Raw genomic sequence first — 27339 nt, 5'->3', positions numbered from 1 at the left:
CAAATGTACTAATCTTTTTAACCTGTAAATGATTACATTTTTGTTTTTTCTCTAAGAATGTAATTGGCTGTATTATTGGGCCGGTCATTTTATCAATGGACTCATCATGTAGAAAAGTCATAGTGGAGCATTTGCACTGGTAAGGTCAGAGCTTGGCTCGGATGCAATGTGAAGTTAAGAAGTTCTTTATTAAAGTTAAGAAGTCTATAACCCTGGAAGCAGGCATACCAATATTCATTCATTATTAATAATGTAATTCATCAGTGTAATTATTAATGCTCCCTGGGGGTTACTAATGTTAGGTTGTTTGTGTGAGTAATTAATAAGATTGTGGTTCCATATCACTGCATATTTCATGGTTGAACACGAAGCTGTCTTTTCTATTTACACACTAATTAATGTAATAAATTGCACATTGAGTCACCTAAAATGTAGTCGCCGCAGTTCTAGCTGAAAATCGATTAACAATGTTATGGTGGTACTGTAGGTCACTAGTCATAGTTTGATTTTGTATGAAATATGTTCATATCCAGATTAATTAATCTACTACTTGCAGTCTGGTATTTTTCGGTAATAGGTGACTTAGATTTCATTGAAAACAAAAAGACGTTGAAGATGGATACTGAGAGTACAGGGACTTGCCATTTATGTATTGTACACATTATCAAAATGAAAGACCACAGCGGCTCTTGTTCGAAGGCTTATGTCAAACAACATAGGGCCATGGCTATTAGTTGGGCCAATATTGCACTTTCACAAAACACTGCCATGTTTTGTTTCTACTAGTCTATTTTGGTCTTTAAATGTTGTTCCACCTCGCAGTGGAACTGTTTGGTCACCCACAGGCCAGAAAATTAGCTGCTTAAATCATGCTAACATTGTTTTTAGATAGCTAGAAAAAAAATGTCAATGTTCATTAGCTCTATCAAGCTACAGAAAAGGTAGCTTGCTAGAGCTAATGAAAATGGCAGCTAACCACAAAATTTAATATTCTTCTGGTTGTATTGTTTGCAAAGTAGCCAGAGAGGATTGCCGGGGTTAGAGTATTGTCTAAATACTGGGTGCTGTGCTATGTGTATGAGATCCTGATAAATATGAATCAGTATTTACACTCTGGATTTTGTAGAAAAAACGAATCCATTTTTTGGGCCCTGACACCACTTGGAACAAGGTGGTTTTCATTCATAGTTTCCCGTTGTTTATATATTTACATTTCCTGATAACATTCATCTGTCGGGGACACATTCTCACAACTACTTTCAAACGTGGGTATCCACATAATTTGTCCTACTGCTCAGTTTTAGTGAACACCAGTACCCTGCTTGTGACTGCTGTTTGTCTGTTACATTAAGTGGGTATTTATAGTTCTAAATGTGCCAGTTCGATCTCCCATTCAGTGCGTTTAATACAGATAAATGTCCACTTACCCACCAAGGGCTGCCGCATATTCAATTATATCCTGTTGGAAATGTAAATGCTGCTGCATCTTGTAGACATGTTTTTTTTTGTTTGTTTGTTCTTTTGGGAAATTTTATTTTCTGAGGGACAACTGCTAATATGTTCTCCTCTTATGAGTCCCATGTCTGTGTTCTAAACAAATCATTTGCCTGATGTTACCTGGAAACCCAAAATAGGCCCGCTGTGAAGGGAAGCAAAGTCTTATTGCCTTGTTTGTAATTAATTTGACGAATGCCCGGTTCATTCCTCTGAAACGGACCACAAATCACTTGGAAAAACCTGTTTTGGTGTAAAATTAGGAAATGTCAGGAGCGACTGAAGATTGAAACAATTATTAAAGAAACCAGGGGAAATTCACAAGGTGTCATTGTATGAATGATCTTACAATACAAAGAGACTATTGATCCTGCTCACAGCACTAGGGTGGCTTAATGGCTGCTGAAAAAGGAGACGTGGTAGGCTGAAAGTGTTGCAGAGTGAGAGTTTGAGTGGAAAAGTGACACAAGCGACTCCTCCTGTCCTGTTCTTCTTCAGGCTGGTCTGCACAAGCTGGAGCTCAACCCCTTCTGGAAGGACGGGGGGTCGGGTCTGCCCCCTGAGCAGAGCGCCACGGCCTCCGCTAAAAGAGGTAACGTCCGATAAACACCGCGTACGTGCGTTCCCTTTGTTTGCAGGGCGCTGGGGCGGGTTGCTCACGTCAGACACGGTCCTCTGTTTGCACAGCTGAGCTCTCACCCGCAGCGGCCCGTCACGGTCAAGTCGAGCGAGGCCGACCGCCTCGGTCGTGTCCGAGTCGGAGAGCGGTCGACCGCCGGCCGTTTGAACCCCGCTACCCTCTGACGGCCTACGCAGCGCTCTGACCAGAAACGACCTTTCCGCCCCTTCGTTTCAGCAGAGATTTACGGCCCGATAGCAACACTTCTAATCTCACGCCCCGGTTTGGGAAAAAGGGCGCACAGAATGATTTCCTCCTTTGTCACGCTCAGCAGAGTTCGCTGCGGCACAAAGGGCAAGTGCGGTCGTCCTACGGACGCGGTAAATCTGTCAGCGTCCCCGGGAGAGGAGACGACGTGGTGAAATGGAGAGCGGGCGGAAGTGATAGACCGCGAGCGAGGGAAAGTGGGACAGCGTGAAAGATGGACAGAGGAGCTTGGGATTGCATCTTCAGAAGCCCCTTCTTTTCCCGAAGCGCTGTAATAAGAAGCGGCTCTGTGTTTCTTATTAAGAGGACGGGACAGTAAAGCAGTGGTAACGCTGATGGATGTCAGCGGGACTCTGACTCAGCACCAGCACATAAAAATAAAGAACGCCGGGCCCTGTGCGGAGTGCAGCCCTGCCTCTCCTCCGGGTGATGAATCGCTTTGTCTGAAGTCGTTCCGCCCAGCCACTCTGGGGGAAAATCCGGGAGATTTAAGTCAGCTCCTGCTCTCTGCTATCCTGGGCCCCCCACAGCAACACAGTCATCAGTGCTAATGCTTTACCTCCATCCATGACACGCTCACAGCAAGGACATTCATCTACTGCTGCCACAGTTCAGAGTTGTGAGTCGTTTAAAGACAAGCGCACGCATGCACGCACACACCACACGTACATGCAGCCGTGCACACACAAGAACACACGTACACGCACGCACACATACACACACACACACACCACACGTACATGCAGCTATGCACACACAAGCACACACGTACACGTACACGCACACACACGCACACACATGCTCACACACACACACACACACACACACACACACACACACACACACACACACACACACACACAGCCCCACACCCTGCTGTCTTTTCAACTTCTCAGCTCCTCGGTGCCTCTTCACTCAGTCAGCTTTAATGATTTGTTTGTCCTCGCTGCGCTTGGAGTACGTGATTAAGAAAGTCTTGGCTTTCTAAAAATAAGTGGATGTGAGGTGTTTGCGGGCCAAATACTGTCCTGCTTTCATTTTTCTTCCCAATGCCCTCCTCAGTCTTCTTGTGTGGGACACGCATCTTGGCTTCCTTTCAGGAGCCTGGGGACATGCAGGGGGGCTTAATGTGGAGCGAAAAGTACTTTTCTGCCCCCATATATTTATATTATTTTAGGTCAAGCCTGAAATCTGCGTGCACACCCACTTATATTATCGAACATTGGGCACTGGATTCATTCTTAACCCTGTGCATGGGGCTTCCAATTATGGATATGGGCAGTGCGGATATGGCACCGTTTTCAGGGGGAGGTGTTGGAACGGTGCCTGTCTGGAGTGAGATGGAAAGGGTTCGGTGTAAGGCATGTGCACCTACATGCCCAGTTCTGAGCACTGCCGCTCAGCTGTGTTTTTACAGTATCACCAGATCTCAGCCCAGACGCCTTCCACATGACTGCACATTTCATATGTCTGAATTAAGATGATTAACAGGAATGCATTTTAAATAATATTGCAAGGACATTGCCTGTGTGTTGTGTCTGTGTCTGTGTGTATCTGTGTGTGTGTGTTTCTCTGTATGTGTGTGTTTGCATCTGTGCTTGTCTGTATGTGCGTGTCTGGAGGGGGAGATTCTTCATTTTAAATTGATTAAATAAAATGTTTGTATTTTGAACAGTGACTCAACAACAGCAGGCGGTGTTGTTTGCTGTGGCTGTGTTTTCAGGGAGGTGCTTTTGTCATTGTAATTCATTTCATTTTGTTGATGCTTTCATGCAGAGCAATTTCACACATTGAGAAGCCCCTGGCATCAATGCTCACTGGTGCATTCTGGGTAAATTACCAAGCTTCAAGGGTACACTTTGCCATGGGGCAGGCAGAATCAAGCCTGTGACCCCTCCCCCCAGCCCAGCTCCCTCCCTAGGGGACCGTGTGAATGTAAATCCAAGGAATGCTGATCTCCATAGCACTGAATCAATTGAACTTTGAAACTGTGTCTCACTGCCGGGTGTGTGCCCGTATGTGTGTATGTGTGTATGTGTGTATGTGCGTATGTGCGTATGGTTTATATCTGGAGGCAATCACCTAATGGGTCGCCAAACCTGTGTAGCCTGAAGGTTGCTGGTTTGAGTCCCAGCTTAGGCCTGGCACCGTTGTTTCATAAGTAGCTCTAGCATCAGTTGATAGCCACTCTAGGCTCTGTGCGTTGATCAGGGTGCCCGCAGAGCAGATAAAGGAGTGGCGAGTGTCTGCTTGTGTTGCGTGTATGCAAACGGAGGGCTTAATATGCTGCATGTGTTTGGGCAGCGGCGGTGGTGGATGACGGGGGTCTAAGCTGGCTCAGGAAGTCTTATCAGCGCATGAGGGAGCAGGCCGAGAGAGAGCAGCGCAGTGTGGAGGCTGTGGTGGCAGAGAGATACGGAGTGAGTAACACACACACGCATATACATGTACATACACACACACACACACACACACACACACACACAAGTATATACACGCCCGCACGCACACACACACACACACACACACACACACACACACTCACACACACATGTATATACACACACACACACACGCAGATACACGCCCGCACGCGCACACACACACACAAACATGCAGGTGTGCAGACCTCAAACCACCAATTCTATCAATTCCTGCTCTCACAGCTTTGTATTCTGCGGTGTCAGCACTTCCGGTAATTCACTGTCAGAACTCCAGAGCACTCCTAGCACTCCTGCTGAAATCACTTCCATTTTACATCTGAAATTAGAAATCTCATTTTTGTTGATATTTTAAATGCCTTAAAACAAAATAATGCAGCGGAATGGGGCTCTAGGAAAAATGGAAGTAAAAGTGTTTCTCATTCAATGCACATTGCGGTTTACCACATTGAGGTAATTGAAACTACGACCTTCACTCCTGCATGGTGATTATTTCTCTTCATTTGATTGGTGGCTCTGTCTGTTCCCTGCAGTCTATGGAGCTGTTCCAGAAGAGACTGGAGGAGGCTGAGAATGCGGCGGGCGGGCGGAGGAGAGGTGCAGGTGCAGAGAGGTGGAGGAGAGGGGCACCCCAGAGGAGTTTCGGCAGGGGCAGGGGGGCCTCCCCTCCCACCGGCGGTGAAAATGCGGACCGAGAGCGGGGGTGGGCCGATGGGCGGGGCGCATGCAGAGACGGGCACATGGACAGGGGGCGGGACTCTCGTGGCCACAGAGGGGGCGATAGGCTCCGGGACAGCCGGACAGAGGACTCCGAGCGGGAGCGTAGAGAGGACCGTCGAGAGAGCCCACCCCGGGGGCGGAGACACAATGATTCCCCACCCTGGGGGCGGAGTCACGATGATTCCCCACCCAGGGGGCGGAGTCACGATGATTCCCCACCCAGGGGGCGGAGACACGATGATTCCCCACCCAGGGGGCGGAGTCACAATAATTCCCCACCCAGGGGGCGGAGTCACAATAATTCCCCACCCAGGGGGCGGAGTCACGATGATTCCCCACCCAGGGGGCGGAGACACGATGATTCCCCACCCAGGGGGCGGAGACACGACGATTCCCCACCCAGGGGGCGGAGACACGATGATTCCCCACCCAGGGGGCGGAGTCACGATGATTCCCCACCCAGGGGGCGGAGACACGATGATTCCCCACCCAGGGGGCGGAGACACGACGATTCCCCTCGGAGAGAGAGCCCACAAAGGAGGCAGAGACGTACCAATTCACCGCCGGCCCTTGGGTCCCTGAAGGCCAAGTTCCTGAAGCCTACGGCGAACGAGGACGACACGTGCACCAGTTGGGCTCGGAGAAACGAAGCCGCCCCTGCTTCAGGGTCCTCGGGCTTCCTCCGACCCAGCGACGAGGCAGGAGAGGTGCCCAGCAGAACTCCGGCCTGGAAGAAGCCCAGCTTCAGACAGCCGGAGGCAGAGGAGGACCCCAGGAGGTCTGTAGCCCCGGAGCCATCCTCTGATCCTGACCTCAAAGACCACAGAGGAGGGGGCTCCTCGCCCCCAGAGCAGCCAAACAGGGAGGCTAATGCTGCCCTACGAGAGAGCCACAGACCCACGCCTCCCAGGTCAGCAGCCAGTGGCCGTTTCCTCCTTACGAACCAAAGCTTGAGACATCACATGACACCTCAGGGTCAATCAGACTCTTCTGCAGGGCTGCCCAATCCTTAACCCTGAAGTCCTGTAGGCGTCTTTTCCATCTATGACAAAGCAAACCTCATTCAACTGCTGCAGATCTCATTAAGCTGTTAATTAGTAGAATCAGGTGTGCCAAATTGGGGTTGAAATGAAAACCTACAGGACAGTAGAGCTCCAGGAGCAGGGTTGAGCAGCCCTGTTCTTCTGCATCGAGCGTTCCCAACCTTTAACTTGTTCTTGTACCATCGATGCCGCAATATAATTTAATCACACATGGCACATGATTACCCTACAGTGTGGAGGAAAGACATTCTCTTCCCAGTGATTTCCAAATGTAACCTCTGGAGTTCACATCAAATATTTAACTTTACTGAAATGGCTGCCTAGACATCCAAATGTGAAACGTATTCTCTGAGAAGTCTTTGTATTATTCCAACTATTTAAAGCTATAATTCCTCCTGTTCTGAGACTTCTGTTTTTGCTGTTTGCGACAGAGATGATCCATGATCGCATTCAGATTGTTGTTCCCAATAATCCCAGGCAGGCAGGTTGATTTCAGATGCTCCGCAGCTGTCAGACAGTCCATCTTCCGGAAGATTGCTTGTCTCCTCCGTCTGGCTGCCTTGTCATCATCTTCCCTTGTCACACTGCCATTAAGCAAAACCTGCACCAGTTCTTAAAAAAATGTGGAAAAACCAGCAACATGAAATTAATCTTTAATTGCAATGAAAAAAACTGTAATGTCTCTCAGGAAATTAAGCTTAATTCAATTTTTTTTGTTTCTCTTAAGTAGTCATTGGAAAAAAGAATTAGAAGCCCTTGCTGTGAGGACTTGCGGCTAATGGTCTGTGAAGGGCTGGTGACTGATGGCAGTGCTCTTACCTGCAGAGTTCTGTGTCTGGCTAAATTAAGCCCGATTTTAAACTCTGCAATGTCCTTCATGGGTCCGTTTCATACTGGCAAGTTCAGGCCAGAGCGTGCTCCAGTACCCGAGAACGTGCTGTATTTTCCTCTTCAGCCACTGTGTCTTTATGCGTTATAAGTAATGTCGACTCCATAAATCAAAAATGTTTATTTCCTAATTACAGTACAGGCTGACCTGGTCTGTTCTCCTGCTTCACAGAACCTCTACTGACCCCCCGCAAGCCTCAGAAAGTGAGGAAGAGGAAGAGGAGGATGTCCCGATCCTCACTGATGAAGAGATGAACAAATTAGGGGCCAGGCTGGTCAAGGCGGAGCTCTTGGGAAACACGGTGAGGTTGCTTTACAGAACTCCTCCCCACTGACAATGGCCATGGGAGTGTTCAACCTGACGCTGGAAGACTGTAGTTTCAGTCCCAAGATCGCTTTTGTGATTACAATAATGTTTTGGCTTTCTGATCAAAAGAATAATTGCCACACAGGCTAATATAAAAAAACTCTGCTATGTTTTCAAGGCCTTTTCAGCTTTATTGGACAGGAAGAATATGCGAGACAGGGAGAGACATAAGACACAGATTCCAGCCACTGATGTCGCAGCTCAGAGGGAGTGTGTGAATGGTGCTCTACAGGCTACGCCACGAGACGCAGCCTCCATTTCGGTTTTAATTTACTCGCGTTGAGCAAGCTAGCTAGAGCGTGACATCTCATTTTCCACTTTTCAAAGAGCGCTTGCTCTTTGAATCTCGCATTGCTACCAACGGCTGTGTAAATATTATGATCAATAAACAACACAAATGTCAGACAACAAAAGAGGATTGGCTCAAAGAAACAGGAGTAATTCTTTTGTTGTGGTTCAAGTCTGGGTCATCGCCCGTTCTTTGTCCTTGGAATATCTGCGTTTATACAATGCAGTGTATGTCTGTGTTTTGGCTCTTTTCTGCGGCCTGCAGTAGTACAGCAAGGTCTCTCAGCCCTAAGATGTTTTTGCAGTGCGCTAAGACTGCCCTGAGCATTTGGGGGTTTCCTGAAAATGGCAAGTCGGCACTAGTGTCCACAGTTATTTTTTCACAAGCTTTGCCACATCCTGTTCCCATAATAGGAAAAGATGGGCATGCACACATGATGCAGTGTGTGTAGTAATATGACTGGATGAAGACTGGAAGTGGAAGTATTGTTTGCTCACTGGGACCATTGAAACGATGTGCTGGTATGTACGTCCATTTCCCGTTATCAGGGATACTCAAATATGGTCCTCAGAGGCAGTAATACTGCTGGTTTTATTTCTTCCCCTCTAATGGCACTGCTCCGATACTGATGTATATAGTGTCTGTCAGTCCGTTGCATTGCTGGCCTATGGACCATCAATGCCAAATCCAACAGGACTACTGACCTTCAGAGCCAGAATTCAGTCTACGTGCTCTACTCCCTGTCCTCATTGCTGGTCAGACAAACCCTTTGTCCCTCCAGGCATGGAACTCATATTTTTAAAAGAGAACACAGTGACATCCAGCTTTTTCCAAAGGGACGTGGGAAAGCTTGTGACTGATACGAGGCAGAGGGGAGTCATCACACGCTGAGGGGTGATGGGGCGCAGTTTGCTTAATGAGAACAAGCCGTCCGTCCTGTCCCGGTCCTTCCAGGCCACTCTCAGCCCGCCCGTGACCTCACTGGTTGATGTGCCCCGGGGCTGTGTAACAGCAGGACTCATTACAGAGGCCTGTGAGGGTCACTTCTCCGCGGATCCCGTCAGTGCTCCGGTCGGAGGTGACCGGCCAGGCCCAGCTGCACTGCAGATGTTGCCTGTACTGAAAAGACATTATACTTGGCAACAGCTGATTTGGGCCTGATACCCTCTCTGCATAGTAACCTGTCTGAATGTCAATCTTTAGAAGGGGGAATGTTCATTTGGGTATTTGTTGACCTAGAACCTAATTGTTGAATAAATTCTGCCTCTCTTGACGACTTCACCCAAAACAAGCAGATTAATCTTAATGGTGCAGATTGATCCCAACATCAAAATCATTGTTCTTGTTCAGCCTGAGCTGTGATGTGTTTTGGTAACATAATGAAAAGAATGACTAGGTGGAGTAATTATTTTCTCTATAGTTGGATTGAATTAGTTCATTACATTTCATGATTGCAAGTATGTGCTAAACAATTTAATTCAGTGTTTTATCGGGCCATTAAAGGTGTCCTTCAGTAAAGATAATGGTTCACACATTGTTTTTGTTAATAAGTGGATCTGAGCCTCATTCTGGGGAGCATGACTGGTTGCGGCTGTGGTTCCGGAGGAGAGTCATCGGTTGTGGGTGTGGCTCTGGTGGAGGCTGACACACTGTAGCTGTGGTTCTGGAGAAGAGTGACAGGTTGTGGATGTGGTTCTGGAGCAGAGTGACAGGTTGTGGCTGTGTTTCTGGAGAAGAGTGACAGGCTGTGGCTGTGATTCTGGAGCAGTGATTCTGGTGAAGAGTGACAGGTTGTGGCTGTGATTCTGGAGGAGAGTGACAGGTTGTGGATGTGATTCTGAAGCAGAGTGACAGGTTGTGGCTGTGTTTCTGGTGCAGAGTGACAGGTTGTGGCTGTGATTCTGGAGCAGAGTGACAGGTTGTGGCTGTGTTACTGGTGCCGAGTGACAGGTTGTGGCTGTGATTCTGGAACAGAGTGACAGGTTGTGGCTGTGTTACTGGTGCCGAGTGACAGGTTGTGGCTGTGATTCTGGAGGAGAGTGACAGGTTGTGGCTGTGTTTCTGGTGCAGAGTGACAGGTTGTGGCTGTGATTCTGGAGCAGAGTGACAGGTTGTGGCTGTGTTACTGGTGCCGAGTGACAGGTTGTGGCTGTGATTCTGGAGCAGTGATTCTGGAGAAGAGTGACAGGTTGTGGATGTGATTCTGAAGCAGAGTGACAGGTTGTGGCTGTGTTTCTGGTGCAGAGTGACAGGTTGTGGCTGTGATTCTGGAGCAGAGTGACAGGTTGTGGCTGTGTTACTGGTGCCGAGTGACAGGTTGTGGCTGTGATTCTGGAGGAGACTGACAGCTTGTGGCTGTGATTCTGGAAGAGACTGACAGGTTGTGGTCTCTGTGTGACAGGCTCTGGTGAACAAGCTGAAGGCACAGCTGGAGTCGGCGCGAGAAGCCAAGGAGAACAGAGGTCAGAAGGGCTCAGCCTTGATCCCAAAGAGCCAGGTGGGAAAAATGCGTGCACGCACACACACAATTTCCAACAAGTACATACACACGCTCATTCAAACCGACACAGACCTGACGCTGAGCTTATGTTTTTCCTTTGATTCATGGGGGAAAGACTTCACTGGACATTCAAAGGCGCACAGCACAAAAACACAGCTGCTTTACTTTGTTGTTAATCAGGGCTAATTTTACAGTAAACCACTTTGATGTGTATTTATCTGATGTGGGGAGACCTCCTCTTTGATCTCAGGGAAATTGACTTACAAGCATTGAGCTCCCCAGGTCAAAAAAACCGAAAACACTCTTCAGCTTCATGACCCTGCTGTTCTGCATTTTAATAAACAATTCAGTGCAGCTGCAGTTCTGAAGAGTGGCTTGTACCATAAACTGTTGTACCATAAACTTGTACCGTAAACTAAATAATATATTTTCAGTTTTCCGAGCTGTGGAGTTAGATTAGATTAGATTAGATTAGATTAGATTAGATTAGATTAGAAACTTTACTTGTGGCTTCACCATGGTTGCATTATAAAAACAATCATAAAAAAGACACGAGAATAGCAGAAGAAGCGACATAACAGAGCTTCAAGTAGACCAATTATCAAAGTGCTGAAGTGAGGAGGTAGGGGGTAATAGGTTAAGAATTCATCAGGGAAATTGCATGTGGGATAAAATAATTGTTAAAAATGTTCTTTGTGTCCCTGGGTATGCTCCCAGAAGGGAGCTTGTCAAACTCGAGGAAAAGGGGATGTGAGGAATCCCCCAAGATTTGCAGGGCTTTCTGTCTGCTACATCTCAGACAGCTGTCTCTGTGGTGTCTCTCTCATCTTCCAGGTCATATTCACGAAGCCTTGACAGTTTACTCCTATTTTTATCCCCAAGAATACCATACCAGACTTTTGGAAACCAACTGTGTACAGGAAAGGTGTGCAGTTTTCTGGAAAGATGGAGACGTTACATAGCCTTTTTGAGAACTTATTCATGAGTTTGCTTTAATGCTCAGTCTACTGTCTAGTAAAGTGCCTAAATACTCAAAATCATCCACAAGTTCTACAAGTAGGTCGGTCATTTTTACTTCAGTGGGATGCTACTGCTAAAATTGACCTTTTCCTTGGTTTTCCTGGCATTTATTACAACAACCCAAGCAAAGCCATGTCATCAGCATAAGAAACAGAGTGTTGATCAAGTTCAGAAGGCCTCTGCAGTAGGATGTGTGTTATCATAGTGTACTAAAATCTAGGAATAAAACTCTCGCATGGCTTTTTGGCAAATTAGCATTTTGGCTCCTGTGCTCCTACCACACGTGTGAGCACACTGAAGTGGGTCAAGGTGGTCACCAATAGGGGATATCAGATGACTGACTAATGACTACTGGACTTTCTACTGCTCTCATATTTCATGCCAGCTGTTTATTTTCTGGGTAATTTAGCACGAGGCGTTGATGTTGTCACTTGTCACTGTACAGCTCGAGCATTGGTAAAGCTAATAGACCAATGGAAAACGGACCAAAAACAGAATGCGGTGTGCCAGTGCACCGAGGCTGTTTATTTAATGTACAAACAGGTCATTCAGAATGGACACTAAAGTCCCATTTTTCCAGGTTTAATGCAGTGTATCCTCCTTCAGCATCCAGTGCTGGGACAGGTGCTCATTCTGTACAAATCTCAGTTACAAGATCTACACTATAGCACTCAAGAAACCAGTCTAGAATCAAGAGCTTCCTTGTACATTCAGCCTGACAACATGTCATTTTTATCTCTGCAATTAGCATGTGCAAAGGCTTGCAAATAATGGATCTGCCGAAGACCGGGCTGTTAACTTCAAGCATCCACCAATAAACTAAACTGCAATGAAACTGCCACTTAGGAACATTCATGCAACGCTCAATGAAATGAATATTCATTCAAAGCCGGCATTACACTTTGTAAATATAATTTTTAAATATTTATGTTCAACAAAATGGTAGGAGTGCTTTTGGCAGAGTACCAAATTAGCTTGCGTTACTTGGGAACTACAGCACCAGGGAAGTGGAATGTATTCAGTTTTCATATTCAGAGTTTTCTGGTGAATGTTCAGGGCTGTGTGCAGAATCCTGTCTTTAACGATAGAATGAACAGAGCGTAAATCCATTTATGCGTTTGGCAATGAGGTGTTGATAATGACCTCTATAGTCCCAACATGCTCAGACTACTAGTCAGAAACATAGTGGTCTCTTCAGAACTAGTTTTTTATTGTAGATCGTGGAGTAAATAATTTTTCTTGTAAATCATTTGCATTATTTAGTTCATTTAATGAATTACTCCAATATTCCTTTCAGTCTTTTCTGAATAGTTTTCGGTGCAGGGGGATTTGGGTGCTTTACATCAGGGACTACATGCAGTCTGGATCTTGGAAACAAGATGCGTATGACTAAAAATGAGCATGCAAGTGCTGAAACCCACCATGGTCCTCCAAGAACTGAGTCAGAGACCCCTGCTTTTATAGCACTGTACGTTCAAATGGCTGACAACCACAGTGAGATGGCCCAAAATGGATGCGAGCCTCAGCCCATATTACGTCCTGTAATTACGTGCCATTCTTTCACTCCTGATATACATATGAATGGCTGAAAACATTTTACTGCCAGGTCTCGCATAAACAAAAGTACTTCACAATGGAAGGGATTTTGGAGGCTGCAGACATTTTAAGACGACGTTGGCCTATATATTTCTCTCAACAGTCTTTAGTGACGTATGGATGCCCTTGAATCATCACTGGGATTACGAAGGGCTCCTTTGACTTTTTCCCTCTCCTTTGTCAGACATGACTAAGCCCAGTTCTGAGAAGTTGAATAGGAATGCTGAGCATTATTCTCCTTAGAAGGAATAATACACCTTGAGGGCTCAATTTCCAGGAAGACTACTCCGGTGCTTTTCTTGATAAATCTTTTGCAGATGCCGTAATAAATTAGCTCCCAAAAGACTCATCTCTTAAAGAGGGTTCTTACTGCTGTCTGCCCATGGATTCATTATACAGAATCTTAATTCAATTTTACTCTTTCATTTATGGAACCGTCAGTCTCACCACCTGTAGTCATAATATGAATGCATATTATGTTACCAGTGACTTTAGGTCCAGTCATGTCCCCACGTGTCCTTAGAACTGACTGTGTTACTGGGTCAGCTAGCCTGTTGTGTGGCCATTGCATTAGGCTTCCACCTATTATGTAGGCCAAAAGTGTATTTGGTTGTGTTGTGCTTTATTTTGTTCTGTAGGTTTTGTTAATTGTGATGAGATTGTTTTGTGAAGTGTGAAATTGTGTTGGGCAAAACTGTGACAAAGCGTTTTCCGAACTGTGCAGTGTTGGATTCGCTTGTAGCGTTTTCTTCAGCTGTTTGACCAGCGGTTTTTGGGTCAGGTTTCGGGACGTGCAGAGGAAGACCAGGACGTGGTTCTCTTCAGGACGGACCAAGCGGGCCGGGCCTGGCCCATCAACGCCCCGTCACAGCCCCCAGAGCCCAGAGGAGGCCGCAGGAAGAAGAAGGCGGTAAGAGTGCTGCCAGGAACTGTATGTATGTCATGCTCTACAAATCATCTCAAGTGCTCAGTCACAATATTCCTACAGGGTAATTAATGACCGGTTTGAGTGATAAATCAAATTGATTTGAGATACGGATTTGTGTGACACATGGTCGTATATTGATCGACAACTACTTCCTCTTAATGTACTACTCATTTAAGGTTACCATTTACTTTTAGCCCAGGGAGCCTGCAAAAGCCTCCTCCCAGACCCTTCCCACAGTTGAGCTCTGGGCTGAACTAATCCGGTGCACAGCTTAGTGTAGAATTTATGAGCGGTGCGCAGTAATGTCACCAGATAATATCTTCAGCTAATTTAATGGTGTCGGCCAATAAGCTAAAATGTAGGCAGCATGTTAGGCTGATAACATGCATGAATCAGAGAGGCGATGCATGTGATCTGCCATTGGTACTGTGGATGTGAGCTGAACAGAGGCATCACAATTTCTTCATCTATTTTTCATTCGTCAATTTTACCCGTCAAACCCGCACATAAAGCTGTGCAGCTGCTCCGTAGCTCTCTACTTAATTGACTCGTGCTCTCTGCTTAATGATAAAGGAATTGGAATTGTTCTTCATGAGTTGACGTCTGTGCTTATCTGCTACTTCCATGTATGTGGAAAGTTGGCAGTTTGCACTTGTACTGTAATGTAAAACAAGGTGCCATGGGCATCCGTTTTGGCCAGTATAGCCAGTCAGATACCAGTTATTGATATCGCGGCCAGATATTCCATATGGCGCACCCCTAGCATTTACCCACAGTGCACTGGTGCTGCAGTCTCGGCCTGTGGCTGGCTGGACGCGGAGCGCCTGTGTGTGTGGAGGAGAGCTGTGGAAGGCCTGCTCCCAGCATGTCTGTGTTTAGCTCCTGCTGCAGCGGGAATGCAGGGGCCTTGGCTCCGACTCGCAGATCCTCTGCCACATGGCCCGCTGCTAACTGCTGATTAGCGGGAAACCAGCGAAAGAGAGTGCTGATGCGTCCGGTCAAAGGTTAATGTGAACATTGGGCCCCGGTTTGGACATGTGGCGATTGTGTATCCTACAAAAGTGATTTATGTCTGAGAGCGAGCAGCCTTAACAACTGGGAGAACACCGTGTGCGTTTTGTTACCATATGCTATTTTCGTAGCAACCTGAAGTAGACGTGAAGGAGATTTTTTTTCAAGGGGCTTCGCCGTCGTGTCTTGGCTGCAGTACAGTCTGGGTGGGTCTGAGGCATTACAAGATGTTTGACTGTAATCCATGGACTCCGTATTCAGAGTCAGCCCCACGGCTCTGGTATTAGAAGGGCTTCTCGTTGGCAGGTCGTGGAACACATGCTTCTTGTTTGCTCTTTGACAGCGCTGAGGTGCAGTGTGTCAGAGCTTCTGTCTTTATCAGGCCGGCTCTGCTCCAGAAAGCATTTTTTACTCTCCAGCGGAGATGGCGCTCAGACCGTAGGAATAGAATTATTAGTATGATTTTGCCCAGTGGAGGGGCAGACTCATCCATCTGTCCACATTGAATTTGGATGACATGGAACTTCCTTTCCAATTCAAATGTAATCTTGTTGCTGTTCAAGTATAATTTGGGTGCAATTTCATGTTTGTGCTGAATTGGTTTCCGGACCAAAGACCACTTATTTTTTATTACGAAATACAGCAAGCTAATTTCAAATTTCCGTGGATCTGTAAACAAGTTCACCAGCAATCAAAATTTGATACAATCCTGAAAATATATTTCACCATTTGTCTTTCTCAGTTTCACTGTCCATTTTGCTGCTGAAATCTTGCAAAAAATATGTGGCAGTGCATTTTAAACGGTCAACTTCTGTGTGTGTGCAGAGGCACATTGTCTGTCTGTCTGTTTGTCTGTCTGTCTGTTTGTGCTGTAGAAGCACTGTGCGCCAGGCAGACAGAACCTGTCTGAACAGGCTAGGCATTAGACCGCCTGACACAGAATTATCGCTGTACCAGCACTGTGTTGGGATTAATTATGTGAATTTCTCTCTCAAATCTATTTCCCCTGCTCTGGTGTTTTCATCATGTTTATGAGATGACACTGAGAGTGGGAGACTCTTTTCCCACATCGTCTCAAGTGAGAATGCAGACCCCGTATCCTTCTTCATACCCCTCCCTCTAGCACACATACAGTCACAGGATGAGGGGGGGTCGTCTCTGAACCACCTAATCGTATTGTATGGTTGGTGACTTGTCAGCAGCGGAGAACATCGTTCATCTGGAAATATGCAGAACATTTACCCATTGTGCTACCCAACGATAACATTGGACTCCTGGTCTCGATGGATGGTGTGTTTTTACTAACAGGTCAACCAACCCATCCATCCATCCACCCATCCATTGTCTTAACCCGCATACATTGGGCGAAAGGCAGGAATACACCCTGGACAGGTCGCCAGTCCATCGCAGGGCAATTCACTCACACACTGATATCCAGGGGCACAGGGAGGCCCCGGCCGACCGAGATTCGAAACCAGGACCTCCTTGCTGTGAGGTGGCAGTGCTACCCACTGCATCATCCGTGCCGCCCACACAGGTCAACCCATGTGAATTATTTGGTTGATTCGTTCAAGCCCAAATCATGGAAATCAAGCCCTTTCCCTTGGCGTTCACCTTTTATAGACAGACAGACCAGCCTGTGCTGTCGGTCGGCTTCTGAGCCAATCATTGAGCTGAACGGTGTCCATTGATTCATAAATGTGTATGACCTGCCTGGCTCTTCTGACTCACTCAGAGTCACAAATGAAAATGTTCAGATTTATTGGAATAAATGATAATTATTATAATGAAATCGAGACAAATGGCACTGCAATTTCATATCCAGTTTTATCCAATGTCATTTTAGAAGACTAATGCAGGGTGTGGGGGCACTGGTTACTGTAATCTGGCCTGTTGGCACGCTGTGCTGCACAAATAATGGCACATCTTACACTGTGTGTAAAAAAAATAAAACAAAATAAATAAATGTGGTATGTATCTATCATAATCAGTCGGAGGTCGCGATGGCCAATTTCATATAAATCGATGTTTATGTGTGTCAAGAATAAAAATATGGTTCTAAAGGGTTTATACATAGGATGGCAAGTTATAGCTTTTAGTGTTTTGTTAGCTCAGTGTTGGTAGTCTCCTAGCCTCGTATAATTCTCGCGACGAAACTTTGAAGCCGTTTTTCTCAAAAACATGGTTTGGTGGGGATCTCCCATGATATCTGGAGTAGAGAGATAACTTTGGTACCATTCTCCTCAATTTCTAAAACTCAAATTATGTCAATGTGACTGTTTTTGATAGAGTTACATTTACATTACATTATTGGCGTTTGGCAGACGCTCTTATCCAGAGCGACGTACAGTTGATTGGACTAAGCAGGAAACAATCCTCCCCTGGAGCAATGCTGGGTTAAGGGCCTTGCTCAAGGGCCCAACGGCTGTGCGGATCTTATTGTGGATACACCGGGATTAGAACCACCAACCTTGCGTGTCCCAGTCATTTACCTTAACCACTACACTACAGGCCGCCCCAGTTACATGGTACATTCCATTTACCATTGAAATGGGTGCAGCACCGACGGCCATTTTGAGGGTTATTCGGTGCGTTTGAGTTTAATTTCATGCAGTTCTTATGGGTATTTTTCAATAAGGATCCCGAATAATGGACACTGTACAAAAGAATGAAGTAAATTAACAAATCTCTGCTGGCTCTTCATGACTTGTACCAGTATGAATCATTTCAGTACAATAAATGAGCCTTGACAGCACTAATTCCAGGGGTCCTTTAAATATTGAGCGGAAGAAAAAAATATCCGATGCCATTTTAAGTAATTAATGTAGAGACCGGTCCAGCCTGAGCACCAGTTTAATAATTTACAGTACTCCATAAATGCATTTATCATTTTTGGGCTGAGGGCACAGGCAGGTTGCCGTGTTCACCCCAGGCTCCTCTCTGGCGGCTGAGATGAGATCGGGCCTGACGGTGTCTCTCCCCTCCCCCGGCAGGTCGAGACGCACCGCGACGGCGAGCGCGTGCGCTACTTCCAGGACGACGACCGGACGGACCTGCAGGAGATGGTGCGGAGAGAGAAGATGAGCACGAGTCAGGACCAGAACGCCCTCTACTCCCGCATGGCGGCCAAGGTCAGTGCCTCCGGACCCCGGGAGCTCCACCGAGGGGCTTAACGGGCCTGCCGTCGCCGTACGCCGCCTTGTTTACTCGCCAGACAGCCCTTATCTGGGGAGGCCGCGGCTTCTTGCATTTTTAACGGCTCCCGTGAATATGCAGCAGATTCACCGATTTGGTGAAGTGGAAGGTCATGAGTACAGCCTGTCTCTGAGGACGTGCAGGAAGTCCTGTCTCGCCGCTTCTTTCGTACGGTCCCGTATTCTCACTACTGATGAGTGGTTTGCATCTTGTGCTATAGCCTCCATATTGCTGCTCTCTATATTGTCTTCTGCAAACGGTTGATTGAGGTACCTTCACCCCTGCCCTGTGGAAATTGTTTGTAATGTTTACTGACTGATGTTTTGGGGTTTTTCTTCACAGCTCTCACAATGTTTTTGTCATCAACTGCTGTTGTTTTCCTTGGTCGACCTGTTCGATGTCTGTTGCTCAGTACTCCAGTGCTTTCTTTCTTTTTCAAGTTGTTGTACAAGCTATCCCTAATGCTTATGCAATGGCTCTGATCGATTTCCCCTCTTTTCTAAGCTTCAAAATGGCTTGCTTTTGTCCCAAAGACAGCTCTTTGGTCTTCATGTTGGTTTATGAATGCAGTATTCACAGGCAGAAGCCAAGGCTAAAACCAAGAGTACACATTCAGAACTATTTATTGTTTAACCAATCAATCTCACACGACACATCTGGGCAGCACGAAACACCTGTCAGTCACATGTTCCAATACTTTTGCTAGATTTTTAGATAAAAATACTAGGAAATAAAAGCTGAAATTCATGTACATCTTTTGACCTCAAACTCAATTGTCTTCAGTGTATAGCAAAAACAAAGGAATTGACCTTGCTGTCCCAATACTTTTGGAGCGGACTGTAAGTCACTGTTTCAGAGCTTCGTACCCCTTCATACTCCATGCTGCAGGGTATTTTTTCATTTTTTATTTGCTGTTTTATGTGTTGTGATGCGAGATAACACAAGGCAGCAGGTGTCCCTGCTTTATATACCGTATATACCGCGCTGGCAGCTTCGGCTGTAGCAGTGCTGTCACAAGGTGGCCTTTCAAATAAAGGTTATCAGCTGCTCTCCGCCCGCCGGGCACCGCACCAACGCACAGTCTGAACGTTTTCACTGAAGTCCGCCTCGCGTCCGGCCAGCGACGGGGGAGGGGAGGGGCACAGGCCTCGGGGGTCTGTCGACCATTCGTCCCCGTCGGACGTGCCGGCTAACGCGAGCGTCTGCCTACTGGAAGAGAGGCAAATGAGCGGAACGTTTCTTTCATCAACGCACACCTGTCCCTGGGAGCTGAATTCAGCTCCGCAGATGGGGGCAGCCATGCTGTGTGTCATGGCACTGGCTCATTCCACCTGAGATGAGGTTTTCGAAGAGCGCGAGAGGAGAGGCTTGTATTTTAATGCAAACTGGCAGATTCCAGGAGGGAAAAACTATTTTCATTTTTCGAAGAATCTTTTTTATTTCACCTTTTTGAATATAGACAGGCTAGTTATTCAAACATATTAATGTGTATAATATGTGTAAATCCTTCAGGGGGTAGCATTATTAATAAACTCCAAGGACGTCAATGTTGCCATGGAGATTCAAAATTAAAGCGACAAACGTTACACCTTTAGCTTTCAGCCATGCTGTTTTTTTCAGACCTGCTGTAGATCCACAAACAGGGAATATCGTCTATAAATATTCATCTGGTTACCATGGCATATTGTCTATAAATAAGATTTTTTTTAATACCGAAAACCTCAAAGTCAAAGTGAAACATGGTCCTCTTGGCTGAAGTGCACCTCTCTGGGGCAAAGAGCACTTAATGGCTTGAAATCGGTTTAAATTTTCTAAGCTGTATACTTTTCTCTCCATTTCTACTGAATGATTTTGTGGTAACTGGGTTTTAATAGGATTCCTGTGCAGTGTTGTGGGCTCGGGTAAAAGTTGTTTGGCGTAATTTAAAAGTGATTTGAGGAGTAGACCGGTTACCTGGGGATTCCTATCAGGGCAGTGAAAATGAAAAACACAACTCCTCACCCAGAGACCAGCAGCCATCCTCTCTCGCAGGATCCTTTCTTAATTATCTGCTGCATATACGACAGTCCTGCGCTTTGAAGAAATCATAACCTGGAGCGGACATTTGTCATATTTCTAGTGTATTTTTTAAATTGTGAGTTTATCTTTTGTGCAAATGCTTTTTTTTCACATAAACTGACTCAACTAGCATCTATGTTCAGTATGTCTGCCGTAGGGAGAATGACGACAAGTGAATCGTACCAATACTGAGGTGTACAATCATTTCAGTTTCCAGGACCTGGATTTTCCTTATACCTCCCCACACACACACACACACACACGCGCACGCATGCACGCACACACACACACACACACACACACACACACACACACCCCTTACATACAGTACTTAACACTTCCAGACTTGTCAATCATCCAAGTCCAGACTGAGGAGACACGCCTCCCCCACATCTCTGCCTCGTTGCCATGGACACGCAACACTAGTCCGCTTTAATTTTTCTCTCTCTTAATTAACCCTTTCACATGCCTTCCTGTAGATGGAAGCACACTCCTCAGAAGCACTAAGAAACATTGTAGAGGGTGGGACTTTACAGTCGGGAAGTTACAAGCTGAACACTTTGCAAATATGTCGAATATACATGTGTATATGTAGGGTTTAACATGTAGGCTCCTGGCTGTGGAACGGCACACAAGAAACCCTTTGGGCTTGGGAATAATCCAAAATCCATTAAATGGATAAAATGCTCATATAACTACAGGGCTCTGTGCTGACCCCATCCCCTCCAGTCTCTCACCTTTGACCTCTGGTGCGTGTGGCAGATGATGGGGAAGCAGGACGGTGATAACTACACGCTGGACGACATGTTCGTGTCGAGCGCGGCTCAAAAGGAGCGCCCGGGCCAAGAGGAGGAGCGGCAGAGGAGCAGGGCCATCCAGGAGCACCAGCGCTGGGCATCCCTCGCCCTCAAGTGCCCCTACTGCTTCGACAGCCCCGAGCTGCCCAAACACCTGGTCATCGCCCTCGCTTCCAAGGTACGGGAGAGAGAGGGGGGGATCTAATGACGGGTAGAGAGGTAGTGAGGGAGGGATGGAGACTGGGTGAAAGGGGAAGGGTGGAGATGCGGGAGAGATGAGTGGGGACAGGCCGGGAGAGGAGAGGCCTCATAGTTCTGCCCCGTAATGCCCCAACTGTCCAGGAAGGGTATGAGACTAAGGAGAGAACAATGGAGAAGCAGATCAGTTTGACAGACCAGCATCCCCTTTTCAAAGCTACAACACAGCAGAGCCTGCCCGGCACACCGGTGTAGATTCAGCAACCTAAATGGCTAGTTGTGTATCAGACAGCGGATAAAGGGGGTCTTTGTTTCCACTCTGACCCAAGGTAGAAATAAAGAAGTCCGGAGAGCACCAGGTAAAAGATGGTGACTCTCGGCTTTCGAAGATGGAGGATGAAAGCCGGGCTGTTCCCTGACTGCGGGTCAGTGATGAAAGCTCTGGTTTGTGGCAGGGTCCTCGTCGTCTTTCGCAGCCCAGCCTGTGGTGGCTAAAAATAATCTTTTCCAGAAGAGTGAGCTAAATGTGACGCGTAATGCGTCTCTGCTGAGCTTATCAGGGCACTGCTGAGAAACAGCGTGGAGGGTTTATCTTCTCTTCCTCAGCTCCTTCATACGGCGGCTCAGTAGCATGAAGAATGCCTGCTGCACAGAGAGGGGAAGGTTATGGGTCCACTGGGTCCTTCTGTCTGCTGGCCAGTGCTGTGTGACCCTCCACTGAACCTCTCTTCCTCCAGGTTTACCTGTTTCTCTCTCTCCCTCCAGCTTTACCTGTATCTCTGTTCCTCCAGGTGTACCTGTGTCCCTCTCTCTCTTCCTACAAGTTTAGCTGTTTCTCTTCCTCCAGGTTTACCTGTATCTCTCTCTCTCTCTTCCTCCAAGTTGACCTATATATCTCTCTCTCTCTGTTCCTCCAGGCGTACCTGTGCCTGCCGAACTGTGTGTCTCTGTCCGAGGGCCACTGCCTGATCGCCCCACTGCAGCATCACACTTCTGCCACCGGCATGGACGAGGATGTATGGGCTGAGATTCAGGTCAGCGCTCGCCCTCTCACCAAACCACCCTTAGCTCTCTCTGCCCCTACTGTTATTTCACTGCCCTGTCTCACCCACTAGAGCCTCCCTTTCCTCTCTCCTTCCTCTCCCCGTCTCACCCACTCAAACCCCCCTTCCTTTCTCCCTCCTCTCCCCCGTCTCACCCACTCAAACCCCCTTTCCTCTCTCCCTGTCTCACCCACTCAAACCCCCTTTCCTTTCTCCCTCCTCTCCCCGTCTCACCCACTCAAACCCCCTTTCCTTTCTCCCTCCTCTCCCCTGTCTGACCCATTCAAACCCCCTTTCCTCTCTCCCTGTCTCACCCACTCAAACCCCCTTTCCTCTCTCCTTCCTCACCCCGTCTCGGCCGGGGCTGTCTTTCTCTGTGTGATGTAATTGGACCGCATCACATCCTGCGCTTCAGCTGGAAGGGATATCATGTGATGTAATGAGTTTGGGCGAGCGTATGTGCGCACAGAGCCGCACTGCTTGTTTTCTCCGGTTGAGATCATTTGTCTGTGGTCTGATTGTGTTTCCTGTTCCCGTCTGAGGGTTGCCTCTCATTAGCGTAATTAGATGGTTCTGCAGCGGAGAGTGATGCGTCTGGATATTGGTATCCACAGGACAGCAGCCCCGTTTCATTACAACTCACAGCATGAAGAGTCAAGCTCAGCGAGCAGGAACCGAGAGAGAAACTAGTTTAGCAGTAAACTCAGAGATGGAGGTCGACCTACGTACAGTACAGGCAGCCAAACAGACCCGCAGCGCACACAGAGACCTACTTGTAGATCAGCATTATCTCAGGGACACAGAAGAGCAGGATAAAAAGACAGAGGGAAAAGGGAATATTGGCATTACAGGGCTAAAGCAGCCCTGGTGCTAGTAAACTCGAAGCACAGAGAAGAAAATTGTAGCACTAACCTTACAGGCATACTGTGCAGGATTTTTACCTTGAAAATATTATGAAAATAACCAAGGCATATCTATGATGCACTGGCAATTTCAAGGTAAAAAAAAAGCCTCATTCATGCTTTTTTACCTGCCTACAGCGCCCATGGTTTGGGATCAGATTTCTGTAGAGGCCAAGAAGTCCAGATCCAGTGAAGTAGAGCCCTGTTGGCTCTAATAAATGAATAAAGAAAATACACTTGACAGAAGGAACCAGCGGTCAAACAGTTTCCCATTGCGTTGTTGATGTCAGTCCTTCCTGAGAGTGAAAAATGGTACTTCTTGATTTTTAACTTCTCTGGCGGTTTGCTTTGTTCAGATGTTCCGCAAGGCCCTGGTGAAGATGTTCGAGGACCAGGACCAGGACTGTGTGTTCATGGAGACGCACCTGAACCCAAAGAACCGCCGGCACATGGTTTATGAGTGCATTCCCCTGCCCAGGGAGCTGGGTGACATGGCGCCCATCTACTTCAAGGTTACCAACCCCTCTCCCACTTTCTCAGAATGAGTGAAGATCACCCATTCTGCGTCTTAACACTGAATGAATGGGGTCCTCAAATCCTCCCTGTGCAACACATGCCTATCTGTCCCTCCTGCCCACCCCTCTGTCCCCCCCAGTATTTTCCCCACATTTACGCATATCCCATCCCCCCCCAGAAAAACATTCCTCCAAACCCTCAATGCCCCCCCCTTCCCAAACCCCTATCCTTCCCTTTAGTTGAGCACTAACCCATAAATTACGCTGTCCCTCTCCAGAAAGCTTTACTGGAGTCTGATGAGGAATGGGCCATGAACAAGAAGGTGGTGGACCTCTCCTCCAAGGACATCCGTCATTCTGTGAGTGCGTCTTCCGACCCCTGGGTGTCGGTCACGGTGAACGAGTCGCGCAAACAAGCCGTCTTCCCGCCGATACAGTCCTCTGACCTCTGACCTCTGGCTGTTACATCTGCTTTACATCACGCCAGGCCACGGGCACTGCGGTCCGAGAGCACGCTCGCCCTTGTCTGCTGCCAATGCCAAACCCACTTACACGGAAGGACTGAGTCATTTTTTACATCACACTCAGTGAATTAAGCCATGGGCCAAGTCGCAGCATTAGATATACACAGTGAACACAGTTGTTCTGGGTAAATGTTTTATTACAAAGCTGTAGAAAGAGGAGTTGCTCATAACATTTCAGGCACAGTAGCTGTCCATCTAGCCAGCCATTGTGTGAATCCTCAAAGTCAGTCATGCGGTCGTACATTATACAGCATATAATGCCTGGGTCCATATGTAGAACAATGAATTTATGGTCACCTCACCTTGAAATATATGGCCTATGGCTTTAGGAAAGGTATAGAGAAGGACAGTAAGACTGGTTCTGCATGTAAATAGACTTCAAATGGGAGATATCAGAACTCCATCTCTTTAGACTCAGTATGAGAAGACTGGAGGGGGGGGTCTGATTGATCTATTTTAAAACTTAAATGGGATTAATCCGATTGATCGCCCAGCTGTGTTGTCAACAGGACCTGAGAGCATTGTTAGTCAGAAGTGCACTTCAGAGATATTATTGCATGGAATAGCTTTCCTTTTCCATGCTATTATTTTTCTGCAGTGTAGTCAAGAGACCCTTAGGTCATTAGATTACACTAGAGACAGTGATCAATTTGCTTCTGAAGCTTTGTACTATTACTGAATGCTTTTTGTTGACTTCTTGTTCACTGTGTTTTGCCTTTTTCTTTTGCAGATTCCCAAGGGCCTTCCTTACTTTTCCGTTGATTTCGGGCTTCAGGGTGGTTTCGCTCACGTCATTGAGAATGAACATAAATTCCCTCATTATTTCGGAAAGGTACACGATTTTCTAAGCCCACCAATCTAATACCATTGAACGGCATTTAATTTGCAATGGCTGTAATTTACGCTGAAAAGTCTTCTGAAGAGAATTTGTTGTTCCAGTTAGTTTTTTTTTCCTAATGAACATTTGTGTTAACTTTTTTAGTAGTGTTAATGTTTGTTTGTTTTTGCACTCATTAGGAGATTATCGGTGGAATGCTCGATTTGGAGCCCAGGCGTTGGCGAAAGCCGATTCGGGAGAACTTTGATGACCAGCGGAAAAAGGTCCTGGAGTTTGCCAAGTGGTGGAAGCCCTTTGACTGCACGAAGACAGACGGCTGAAGACAGACAGACAGACGGCTGATTCTCCGGGACATTGCTCTGAACTCGTCATCTTTGTTTTTATTCTGTAAATGTGGGGATACTGATACATGTACATCAATCTTACTTTATTGCTTAAATATTATTTTAAATTACATTCATGTAATAAAAGGCAAAAAAACATGTCTGGGGTAACATGTCTGTAATATCCTGCTAAATTATAAAATTACTATTGAGAGTCAGGTGATTATGATAGGAGGAAAATGTTTCATCACTCAGTCATTACTCTATACTGCATTGATAACTGCACTGATTCTCAGTGAAGTGTGGCAGTCTGTTGTTGGCTTTAGCCTGCTGGAATGGAGCTCAGGGAAGGGTGCTCCTTGGCAATCAGTGACCCCTGCCCTTTTCGGCTCTGCTCCTCATTGAGTCACTTGATTGGTTCTTTTATATTTCTCCCGTAGATGTGTGATCTCTTACTCTGTTCTTCTTTATCCGTTGTGTGACTGGACATTTTCAGCTGAGATTTCAGGGCCTCTGTCCTTCTGCAAGTGTAACCCTTTGCTTGACGAGCAGGGGTTCCGTCAGGACACTGCAGTGTTGTCCGCTCTTGACCCAGCTGATGCTAAACCCTGACTGCTCATTTTCACTGAAATTACTGAGCAATTGCAAAGAGCTAGTGGTCTTAAGATCCCTTTAAAATAGTGGATCCAGTGAAGTAATTAAGATCTCTGTTTCTGAACAAAGACCAGAAGTTGGGGTCGTGTTACTCCACAGGAGTGCCGCACCTGGGCCAGAGCTGTGTGATCTCCGCTGGTTGGCTCATTTCCCTTCGTATCGGCTGCGGACAATGATGATGAGTCGGAGTAGACGGAGGGAGAGGGTCACGTGGGAGAGCGCTTGCCAGGCAGGTGCAGCTGAATGCCAACAGAGGGAGTTTTGTCCAAGGAGAGGTGCATCATTCTGTCAGACTGCACTCTGAAGAGGAGTGAAGATTCACTGCTGGCTCTGAGCGGGGCTGAATTAATGTACCTCCAGAGACACACGCTCCAATAGCAGAATACTTCAACATCTGTGCTGAATAAGTGCAGATATGTGTTTTTTTACTAACGATGTGTGTGTGCATGCATGCGTGTCCACACTCGTATATAAAAAAAAAAATAGAGTGGTTACAAATTCCGAGAAGCTACAGTATCTCCAAAAGCCGCCTAAAGTGCTGTAAAAGCGTACAGATGACCCCTACACAAGAGAGAAGGCCTTGTGAAAGTAGAGGGTTTATCAACCATATCAACTTTTATGAAATGTAATAGTTTAAGGACACCACAAAATTAATCATCTGCCATCAAACTCCTATTTCACCAATTTAAGAGCTCGGAGGGTAAAAAATCTCTGCTCAAGCCATGGAGAGTAAGGCTTAAATTAAACCTGGTTTAATGGCTGCCATATATCTGGACCTGGACTCTATCTGTATACTGTATATGCTGGAGAATTCAACCTCACTATTTATTGGCTGGTTTGAGTGGTAACCACTGGAAGTCCTATGTGTGCACTAGCATTTTAGTGTTTTTTTTAAACTATGCCTGTGGCCTTAAAATTATTGCACCTCTGTTACACCTATTTCAGTGTCCTAATTTTCAAAAGTCCCCCAAACACACAAGGAAGCTTTTACATGGGAGAAAAGGACCGGGATTCAGAAGGTTTCTTGTGATTTGGCTCCTTTTTTATAGATCATTACATTGTTTCTATCATCCTTTAGGATTGTGGCATGTTTTTATTTTTGAATATTA

The 27339-nt window shown here is 46.6% G+C and overlaps 1 protein-coding gene across 2 annotated transcripts in view; it reads left to right on the top strand.

The window, feature by feature from the left end:
• cwf19l2 (CWF19 like cell cycle control factor 2) overlaps positions 1-25735 on the top strand; it is a 39839-nt gene extending 14104 nt beyond the window's left edge. Inside the window, exons 6-18 of one of the 2 annotated variants that reach the window (XM_061218072.1) lie at positions 1993-2086; positions 4688-4800; positions 5355-6451; positions 7645-7774; positions 10530-10625; positions 14026-14154; positions 18177-18314; positions 21199-21411; positions 22349-22465; positions 23733-23888; positions 24170-24250; positions 25146-25247; positions 25433-25735. In XM_061218072.1, the coding sequence (XP_061074056.1) occupies positions 1993-2086; positions 4688-4800; positions 5355-6451; positions 7645-7774; positions 10530-10625; positions 14026-14154; positions 18177-18314; positions 21199-21411; positions 22349-22465; positions 23733-23888; positions 24170-24250; positions 25146-25247; positions 25433-25573 (2607 nt within the window). In that variant the 3' untranslated portion in view covers positions 25574-25735. Of the gene's footprint in view, positions 1-1992; positions 2087-4684; positions 4801-5354; positions 6452-7644; positions 7775-10529; positions 10626-14025; positions 14155-18176; positions 18315-21198; positions 21412-22348; positions 22466-23732; positions 23889-24169; positions 24251-25145; positions 25248-25432 lie in introns of both variants that reach the window. The other variant, XM_061218071.1, reaches the window with a different exon arrangement.
• Positions 25736-27339: the final 1604 nt, after the last annotated feature.

Source organism: Conger conger, chromosome 13 (genome assembly GCF_963514075.1).
Source record: "Conger conger chromosome 13, fConCon1.1, whole genome shotgun sequence".
Classification (NCBI taxonomy): domain Eukaryota; kingdom Metazoa; phylum Chordata; class Actinopteri; order Anguilliformes; family Congridae; genus Conger; species Conger conger.
The sequence above is the reverse complement of the archived record's forward strand: the minus strand, read 5'-3'. Positions and strand labels throughout refer to the sequence as shown.